General features: G+C 38.0%; 1 protein-coding gene across 1 annotated transcript in view; it reads left to right on the top strand.

The window, feature by feature from the left end:
* Positions 1-10,940, top strand: part of MRC1 (mannose receptor C-type 1) — a 101,315-nt gene that overhangs the window by 36,513 nt on the left and 53,862 nt on the right. Inside the window, exons 8-9 of the mRNA XM_059404232.1 lie at positions 7,959-8,116; positions 9,699-9,809. Of these exons, the coding sequence (XP_059260215.1) occupies positions 7,959-8,116; positions 9,699-9,809 (269 nt within the window). The remainder of the gene's footprint in view (positions 1-7,958; positions 8,117-9,698; positions 9,810-10,940) is intronic.

Here is a 10,940-nt window from a genome sequence, read left to right as displayed (position 1 = left end):
ACTAATTTTTCTTTTAATATGCAATCAATTGACAGTTTTTTTTTTTTAAGATTTTATTTATTTATTTGACAGAGAGAGATCACAAGTAGGCAGAGAGTTAGGCAGAGAGAGAAGGGGAAGCAGGCTCCCTGCTGAGCAGAGAGCCTGATGTGGGGCTCGATCCCAGGACCCTGAGATCATGACCTGAGCCGAAGGCAACGGCTTAATCCACTGAGCCACCCAGGCGTCCCTCAATTGACAGTTTTAAAAATCTGATTTTTCTCTATATAATCTGCATTCAGAGCAGTCTACCTTAGATTTGTCAGTAATGCTCCAGTTATTAGAAGTAGTGGTGCGTATGTATTTTCTTTTCTTTTTTTTTTAAATGATCTTTTTTTTTTAAATTTTTTATTTTTTATAAACATGTATTTTTATCCCCAGGGGTACAGGTCTGTGAATCACCAGGTTTACACACTTCACAGCACTCACCAAAGCACATACCCTCCCCAATGTCCATGGTGGGATTATGTATTTTCTTTTTTAATGCCATGTTTACTCTCACCAGAAACATCTCTAAATAAACCATCTCTTACTCCGGACTTTATTTTCTTTTTTAACCTAGCTACCGCTGCTATGGTGTTGAGCATAGCAGGATAGTTTATTGGGGTGGTTAGGTGTTGGCCTCCAACTTTTAAAGAAATGTATGCCTCAATTTTAGGTACGTAAGGATTCTAAAGAAAATGTACTGAACAAAATTTTGTAAAGGTTTCAAAAATCAGTTCTATCAAAAACAAAACAAAGCAAAGCAAAGCAAAACAAACAAACCCCAAAAACAAAACCAGGGAAAAGGAGTTAGGAACAACTCCTCCTGGAGAAGAGGCAGGCGAGGAGGAACAGAGCGCTAACTGGCAAGCAGGGGTACCTGTTGGTCAAATGCTGATCATTTTCTGCTTCCCCCCAAGCCTGCTGACTAGCCGCAGCTGTTCATTTCCAGCCAGCAAAACAAGAGGAAATGGATGGTGGCGATGGTGGGGACGGCTTCCTGACGTTTATTGCCTGAAAATTGATAGGAGTCAGGGTTGGGGGAGGAGGGGCGAAGGAAAATACAGTTGACAAAGAGACGGGAATTAGCAGCGTAGTCGCAGAGAGCAGTTGCAAAGACCCCAAAACATCAGGGCCTCTAACACTTGTGCCAAATGGGATTCTTTCTCTTCTGTGTACTTCCCTCGGTTTAATAGACCCTGATAATAGCCTGCGGCAGCCTGTAAACAATTTCTTGATATTCTCTGCTTACCCATTCTGGAGAATTCAGACCAGACGATAATAATGTAAGCAGGACTGATGTGTCTGAATAATAGCATGGCATACAAGTCACAATGCTTACAGCAGGTAATAAAGTTTGCAGATGAATCACTGGAGACCAGATTAGTTAAGGGGCTGTAGTGCCAAAGTGCAAAATTTTCTTTACTTTCTATAACATGTTATAGTAATAGGAAAAGCTGGTATGTTTATTGCTCTGGTTATGTAAGGAAGTTGGCTGACAAAGGTAGCCTTTATTAATATTTTTATTGAAATATAATTGACATACATTTTGTTAGTTTCAGGTAATGATTCCACAACTGTGAAGTGATCACCACAATATACCTAGCTACCAATATTGACTGTGGTCACCCTGCTGCGTATTCCATCTCCTCGACTTATTAATTTTATCACTGGAAGTTTGTACCTCTTTTTTAAAAAAGATTTTATTTATTTATTTGAGAGAGAGAGGAAAAAAAATGAGTGAGGGAGGGGCAGAGTATAAGCAGACTCCCTGCTGAGTGGGGAGCCCATCACAGGGCTTAATCCCAGGACCCTGAGATTGTGACCTAACACTTAACTGACTGAGCCACCCAGGTGCCCCTGAAGTTTCTATCTCTTGTTCCTCTCACCCATCTCACCTTAACACCCCGCTCTCTCCTTTACGTCTGGCAACCACAAATCTATTCTATGTATGGGTTTTGTTTTGTCTGTTCCTTTGTTTTGCTTTTTCGATTTCACATATAAGTGAGATCAAATGGTATCTGTCTCTGTCTGACTTAGTTCACTGAGCATCATGTCCTCAAGGTCCATCCATGTCATTGTGAATGGAAAAATTTTATTCTTTTTTATGGCTTTATAGTATCCGTGTGTGTGTGTGTACAGATTGGAATATATATATATATGCAGTATCTTCTTCATTTATTCATCCATTGATAGACACTAACGCTGTTTCTATATCTTGGCTGTTGTAGATTATGTTGCAATGAACATTGAGGGCGCATATGTCTTTTTAGTTAGTGTTTTTTTCCTTTGGATAAATGCCCAGAAGTGGAATTACTGTATCATATGGTAGTTCTATTTTTAATTCATTGAGAAACCTCCATACTGTTTTCCAAGGTGGTGACACCAATTTATGCTCCTACCAACAGCACAGGAGGGTTCCCTTTTTTCCATGTTGCTGCCAATACTTGTTATTTCTTGTTCTTTTGATAATAATCATTCTGGCAGGTGTTAAGTAATATTTCATTGTGGTTTTAATTTGTATTTCCCTGATGATTGGTGGTTTTGAGCATCTTTTCATGTGTCTTTTAGCCATATGGATGTACTCTCTGGAAAAATGTCTATTCAGATCCTTTGCCTATTTTTAAATCAGATTTTTTTGTTGTTGTTACTGAACTGTATGAATTCTTTACATAGTTTAGATATAAACCCTTAATGAATATACGGTTTGCAAATATCTTCTTCCATTCAGTAGGTTGTCTTTTCATTTTGTTGATGCTTTCCTTTGCTATGCAGAAGCTTTTTAGGTTGAGGTAGTCTTTTGTTTACTTTTGCTTTTGTTGCCATTGCCTTTGAGTCATATCTCAAAACATACTGCCAAGAACAATGTCAAGGAACTTACTGCTTATATTTCTTCTCAGAGTTTTATGGCTTCCAGACCTATATTTAAGTCTTTACTTTGAATTAATTTGCGTGTATGGTGTAAGGTAGTGGCCCTATTTCATTCTTTTGTCAGTGGCTTCCAGTTTTCCTAACAACATTTACTGAAGAGAGTATCCTTTCCTCATTGTATGCTTACCATCTTTGTTGTAAATTAATTGACTATGTATGTGTGGGTTTATTTCTGGGCTGTCTATTCTGTTCCACTGTTCTGTGTCTGCTTTTATGCAGATACAATGCCATTTTGATTATTTGGCTTTGTCATATAGTTTGAAATCTGGGAGTGTGATACCTTCAGCTTTGTTCTTTCTCAAGATTACTTTGGCTCTTTGGGGTCTTTTGTGGTTCCAGACAAATTTTAGGTTTGTTCTATTTCTGTGAAAAATGCCATTGATATTTTGATAGGGATTACATTGACTCTGTATATTGCTTTGGGTAACAGGGATGCTTTTATAATATTAATTCTCTAATCCATGAGCATGGACGATCTATCTCTTTATTTGTGTTTTCCTCAATTTCTTTCATCAAGTCTTATAATTTTCAGTATAGAGGTCTTTTACTTTCCTGGTTAAATTATTCCTATGTATTTTATTGTTTTTGATGCAACTGAAAATGGGATTGTTTTCTTAATTTCTCTTTCTTATAGTTCATTGTTAGTATATAAAAAGGAAACAGTTTTATATATTGATTTTGTATCATGCAACTTTAATTTGTTTCCTAGTTTTAGCAGGTTTTTTTGGTGGATTCTTTAGGGTTGTCTATAAAATCATGTCATTGAAAATAGTGATAATTTTGTTTCTTCCTTTCTAACTTAGGTGCCTTTTATTTCTTATTTTTTCCTAAGTTCTGGCTAGGACTTCCAATATTATGTTGAGTAAAAATGGCAAAAGTGGTCATCTTTGCCTTTTTCCTATTCTTAAGGGAAAAGTTTCCAGCTTTCCACCATTGAATATGTTAGTTGTGGACTCACCATATAAGACCTTTATTATGTTAAGGTACATTCTGTCTATTCCCAATTGACTGATTTTATCATAAATAGATACTGATTTTGTCAATTACTTTTTCTGTCTCTATTGAGATGTTAATATGATTTATTTTATTTTTATTTTAGAGAGAGAGAGCAAGTGTAAATGGAGAGGGGCAGAGGGAGAGTAAGAGTCTTTTTTTTTTAAGTTTTTATTTAAGAGAGTGAGAGAGCACAAGCAGCAGCAACAGCAGAGGGAGAGGGAGAAGCAGGCTCCCCTCTGAGTAGGGAGCCTGTTGTGGGACTCAATCCCAGGATCCTGGGATCATGAACCAAGCTGAAGGCAGATGCTTAACCAACTGAGTCACCCAGGTGTCCTGAGAGGGAGAATCTTAAGCTTGTATTGCTATGAAATTCCCTCTTGAATGTTTTTGCTGAATCACATGGATTTTGATATGTTTATTTATATTTCATTTTTCTAAAGGTATTTTTTGATTTCTTCTTTGATTTCTTCAGTGACTTATTGGTTGTACAGTAGCATTATTTATTTATTTATTTATTTAGTAACAGACTTTAAAATTACAACTTACATTGTAATTTTTCCAGTTTTCTTTTTGTAGTTGATTTCTGATTTCGTACCACTGTGTTTGTAAAAGAAGCTTGATACGATTTCAGCCTTCTTAGATTTATTGAGACTTATTTCGTGGCCTAGCATATGACCTATCTTGGAGAATATTCCTTGTGCACGTCAGAAGAATGTATATTCAGCTGTTTTGGGATGGAATGTTCTCTACATGTAAATTACTTATCTCCATTTCCTTAAGTTTTTTTTCTGGGATTTTTGTCTTGGATTTTTTTGTTTGTTTGTTTGTTTGGAACATATTCCTCTGTTTCCTCATTTTGTCTAACTCTATGTGTTTGATTCCATGTGTCAGGTGAAACAGCTATCTCTCTCAGTCTTAGAATGGTGTCCCTATGTGAGCAGTGATCCTTACCATTTAACTTTGCGGTAGTCATTAGCTGTTTCTTGAATTGTTTCTCCAATTGTTTCAAACATAATGGGGCCCAAAACATAGTCTCCCCTTACCGAAGCCCAGGTCCTATCTGGCAAAGATAGGCTGTGTTTGGGAGAACTGTGGAGAGGTGGAGTGCTACCTGCTGTTTGTGGAGGGCTGCAATAGTGGCCTGGGGGGTGAGGCCCTCACCTGCCTCTGGCAGGGCTTCAGCATCAGTGTGGTGGGGTAGGCACTAGCTGGTTAGATTGACAGTGCAAAAATAGTGCCCACTGGTGCCACCATTACCAAACTAGAGCAAGAATGCAAAAATGAAATGGTGCCCTTTTGCAGTTTTCTTTAGAGATAGTTCCAGTAGACTTTTGCTCCTCTGACTTTTTTTTTTTTTTTTTTTTTTGACAGAGAGAGAGATCACAAGTAGGCAGAGAGAGAGGGGAAGCAGGATCTCTGCTGAGCAGAGAGTCCAATGTGGGGCTCAATCCCAGGACCCCGAGACCATGACCTGCGCCAAAGGCAGAGGCTTAACCCACTGAGCCACCCAGGTGCCCCTGGCAGAATTTTTAAGATTAGCAAATGAATCTCAATTGCATATGGTCCAGGGTCTTTCCAAACTGCTGCTTTTGCCCTGGGTCTTGGGGTGAGTGAGTCTATATATCAGATCCTTAAGAGTAGAATCTCTATTCCCTAAGCCCTTTGGTTCTCTTGGATTTAAGCCCCATTGGTTTTCAAAACTATATATTTTGGAGACTCATCTATAATACACATCCTGATAGTTGGGGTGCCTGATGTGAGAGACAAAGCCCTCACTTGCTGGGAAGGAGGTCCACATTTATGAGACCCCTCCTGATGGTAGGTCACTACACCCTGGTAGGGTTTTTAGCCAGACTAGGTCTCTGCCTGCTACCCATCTCAGCATGGCCTTTTTATCCTTTGTTGAAGAGCAGTTGTTCAGCTAATTCTCAGGTTACTTTCAGAGGGAATTGTTCCATATATAGCTATAGATTTGTTGTAGGGTTAGTTCAGGGTCTTCTTATACAGCCATCTTGAACCACCTCTGGCAAAGATTGCTTTATAGTTCAACTTAAGAATTAATAAATTTTCACTAGGGAATATTCCCTTTTTTGATTATTGATAAAGCTTATTTATTTAAAACAATGAAAATAAATGTTGCTAAAGTTAAAAAAAATTATAAAATTATTGTTTCTAAATAAAAAGCCTAGAGAAACTTTTTAGGTAGTTGAGATAGCATCTTTTAAAAATATTTTTATATTAATTATAGAAATACAGTGGAGAAATTTGGACTTACACATATAAGTTATGACTACTTCAAGTAAAACAGCTTCCCTAACTGACTCATAACAATTGAGCTAACAACTTTTTACACTCGTGTATTATATATTTTTATAGAGTCTACCTTGTGCTTAGGAATTACAAAAACTAGACAAAGGTGCACAATTTAGTGAGGAAAAATATTTATAGGGAACTCTTTTTAAAAAAAATGATTTTATTTATTTATTTGACAGACAGAGATCACAAGTAGGCAGAGAGGCAGGCCAGAGACAGAGAGAGGGAGAAGCAGGCTCCCCGCTGAGCAGAGAGTCTGATGTGGGGCTCGATCCCAGGACCCTGGGATTATGACCTGAGCCGAAGGCAGAGGCTTAACGACTGAGCCACCCAGGCACCCCATGGAACTCTTAATACTTTATTTTAATTGTGGGACCTGAGGGTTTAGGTTTTTATTAGTCTTGAACCTAAATCCTGGAAGGACATGTGAGGTCATTTTGAAGCCTGTATTTGCTGCCCCAAAGATCATGATCTGCCATATTAAGTGAAAGGAAAAGGGGATCATCCTGGCAATGTCATTCCTGCCTCATGGCACTGGAAACATCTGTTGGGGCTGGCAATGAGCCAGTCAGGGACTTCTCCAAAAGCAAAGTTAAGTGACAACTTTTAGGAGGAAGAGATGAAACCATTTAGGGAAATTCCTATATAGTGTGGCATTTTCCTCATTTTCTACTACAACATCATCTTTATAATCCTTTGACAAGTAGTTTTATTTTTACCATTTAAAGAACATAAATCAGTCATTCATGATGAAATTTCCAATAGTACAAATTAAATAGATTCTGAATTGTGTATACTTTCATTTTTTGAATTTGCAAATATTTATGTTTCTAGCTATGAAAACTTAGGCTTTAAATTTTGTCCCATTAGTTATAATACTTAGAATTTTTAGAATTCTAACTTCAGGTAAGGTCAGTAATCTTCATAGAATAAAACAAATGGTCACACTTTATATCTGTACCTGGTTGTTTTTGAAAAAAACCTTTGAGTTTTTCTGCTATTTTCTGGTGAAAATGGTTACAGATTCACTTATATTTATATACTAATAAATAAGTCCCAAATGTCAGGGAGACAGCTCAAACCCTCAGTTTATGTATGTTCTCACTCCTATTATAGATATTGAGCTTTTTTGTGTGAGTTTTTTAAAATTTTATTTTATTTTTTTCAGTAGTCAAAGCAGATATTGAGTTTTAACAGAAACACCTAGAATGTTGTTAATCACAACACAGTAATAAAATAGAAGTGGCATTTAATAATACTTTAAAACATTCATGAGATTTAATAATAGTCAAATAGAGTAATAGATAAGTTAGCTATCACATTTCTAACACTGTGAGTGCAATTGTTATGGAAAGTTATTTATAACAAAAAAGGAGCTTCACAAGGTAGGGGATAATGAAGGACCAACTTCAGACTCATTTTACCAACTGCCAGGAGATATATTATACCCCCAAAATAAAAGAATAAAGTTGCATTCACAATGTAAATAGTACGTTGTGCAATTAAACTAATTTTGACAACGTAACATGTAGCTGACGTCTCAGATTAACACTCAAGAAGATGGTCTTTTATCCGTTATAATATTAAGGTAGTAGAACTTTTGTTAATAAAGCAGGGGACCTTCCTTTCCTGATAACCTCCCGATTTTTGGAAAGAAAACATATGTACATTACTTTTGTGTCTTTCTTCCTGTTTAGAGCCAAATGATGAGTTATGGATTGGCTTAAATGACATCAAGATTCAAATGTATTTTGAGTGGAGTGATGGGACCCCTGTCACATTTACTAAATGGCTCCGTGGGGAACCGAGCCATGAAAACAATAGGCAGGAAGACTGCGTTGTAATGAAAGGCAAGGTAAGGCAACTTTATTTGCTGATATCTAGCAAAAGCCAGAGGGTATTTTTCTTCCTGCCTCACTCACTACACATCATCATTTAGATTGGTATTAGTCTAGGTGATCTATCTATATTTCAGTTGTTTAGCAAAGTCAAATTTTCAAGAGGACTACTAGAAAATCAACAGAGAGAAACTTTCAGTTCAAGGACAAAATTAACCAGTGACCCGTATTCATACTGTTCTTTTGCTGAGTTCTAAAGGGCAATACAAAGAGCTTGATTGAGCAAATGAGAGCTTTGGTTCTGTTTTGACTGGTTTCTCTGAGTTGATGTACTTAGGTCTGTTATGGGTTCCACAATCTGCACTCTGTATTTGGAGGGTTACCTATGTTATTTTAGGATACATGGAGATGTCACATATGAAAAAATTGTGTCTATGTCCTATACATGACTTTAGTGACTGAAGAATATCATCAAATTATCTTTTGCTAATGGGTAATGAACATGGTGGTTGAGAGGCTGGGTTTTGATTGATGCATGGCTTATTTTCGCATTTATAAGATGGGCATAATAACTGTACCCAGCTTAATGGTAGATATAAGGATGGAATGGGTTAATGCATATAACAAGCACAATGACTGACCCAAACCTAATGTTCACTAGTTATAAGCTTCTGTTTCATCATGGGATTGTTTTCATTGTGACTAATTGAAAGCTTAAGAAAAAAGTAAGTGCTAACTATTGAAAGGGTAGGCCAAAGTGTGAAGGAAACCAGAAGGCATCATTCTTGTGAAGAACTGAAGGACAATATGGCTGAAAGCCCAGAGTAAGAGGTGGAAGGGTGGGTAAGAACACTAGCAACTGCTGAGGTGGAGAAAATATGCCTTTGTCCAGGAGTGGCAAGACCAATTTTTCAATTTAGAAATATTTCTCTGGCTGAAGGTTGAGTACCAGATGGCAGTGGGTTGTTACTGAGTGAGAAATGAGGAATCAGAGGCAGACAATACAGAAAACATTTTTCAAGGTGGTTAGTAGTTTTGTGAGGGAGAAGAGAGGCCATTTTGACGTGAGGTCTCTAAGGAAGGGGGAGTAGGTGCCTTCTGAAGCAGAGTGGGAGGTAGAGCCTTAGACCCAAGAGGACACTCATTAATATGAACTGGAAAAGGGAGGAGAGATGACTGGTTTCAGGTGTGTTTTCGAGTTTGGTGTGTTGGGTGAGGGAATTTTCTGGATGACTTTCTCTCTACTTGGTTAACTTGAAAACAGTCGACAGCAAAGGCTGCATGTAAACCTTCTTTTGGCACCACCACTTAAAGGCTGACAAGCTTTTTTAGTTTCTCTCTAGATTCTTCTACACAGTGGCAGGGATAGTTAAAATATAAAAACATATTGGGGAGCTTCAATCTCTTTCACATCTTTGTAGCCAGAACCAAATTTGCTGTTGACTTATAAAATGTCAATTTACCTTTCCTTTCAGAGATGCCATTTTTCTCTTAACAATCTTTGTTTTTCTTTCCTGAGGCCCAATTACAGGAAAACTGCCTCAGAGTCAAATATCTGATAATCACTATTATTTTTTTCTCTCTCTCTGCTTTCCACAGGATGGGTACTGGGCAGATCGGGCCTGCGAACGGCCTCTTAACTACATCTGTAAGATGAAATCTCAAACCCAGCCCTCGGGAACAGTGGAAGTAGAACAAGGCTGCCAGAAAGTGAGTATAGAGCATGGACGATAAGTTCAGACCCGAAAATATTATGTGATCTCTTGGCTTTATTTTTTGGCGGTGTCATAGGTAGCCAAGTGTTCCAGCTGTTTAGATGTTCAACAGGTTCTTGTTAGGGTTTGGTATCACTGTTCTTCCTGAAGGCCTCTTCGGGTGTTCTCTGCAGTTACCGTGGCTGCATGTGGTCAGCAGCAACTTTCAGAATGCCATGGAAATTCTCCTACCCCAATGGGGGAACAAGAACAGAGAATAAAACCACATGCCCATGGAGCCTGGTAAGGGTAACAAGATTCAGGTCATGGAAAAGTGGTAGAAACATATCCAATAGATAACTGTTAAGTTTCAGATAGCAAACTATCCTGTCATTTTCTCCATTTATAAGGATGGCCTCCATGGAGGATGCTGCTTCTGGTGGGGATTCCTCCCAGAAGATCCCTTCAGCGGGAGGCAGTTGTGACTAGCTGGTGGTAGCTGGTGGTAACCATGGAGTAAACCACGCCAGCCACCTAAGCGTGTGTCATCTTTGCCTATACCTCAGTTCGTCGCCGCTCCCTGCATCTCTCTTAATACTCTGAGATTGAAGTAAAGGGTCTCTGTGAAACAATTTCTAACAGCAGAAAGAAACTCCAAAATACAGGGTGTATGTTTATCATTTTCCTGTTTAACTGCTGAGTTGCTTGTCTTCCTCTTTTTTCCTTTCTCACTTCTCTTGGATAAAAATAAAATAGAAACTAAATCTCTTTCCAAGCTCGTCATGTTGTGATCAGATCATCTTGTCACAAACACCAGAAGGCTGAGAGTTCATGAAACATAATTTAGGACTGTCCAAATAAATCATCAAGAAACATGGAGCAGACACAAAATCAGAGACCATTAATGATATAGAGGATCTTTGTGATAATTGCAATCCCTCCTTTAATTTTTATGTTCTGGAAATTCAGCCCAGAGAGGCTATGACTGTTTTGGAATGACAGAAACAAGACTAGAACCCTGGCCTCCTGACCCCATGTCTCACACTGAGACTACTGGGTTCACTGCCAGTGTGTTTACTTTTGCTTTGTCTAATCATATGGATATATGGGAGAGTGTGTATTATTGTAATTTTCTATAAATAAGAAA

Source organism: Mustela nigripes, chromosome 6 (genome assembly GCF_022355385.1).
Source record: "Mustela nigripes isolate SB6536 chromosome 6, MUSNIG.SB6536, whole genome shotgun sequence".
NCBI classification, from domain to species: domain Eukaryota; kingdom Metazoa; phylum Chordata; class Mammalia; order Carnivora; family Mustelidae; genus Mustela; species Mustela nigripes.
The sequence above is the reverse complement of the archived record's forward strand: the minus strand, read 5'-3'. Positions and strand labels throughout refer to the sequence as shown.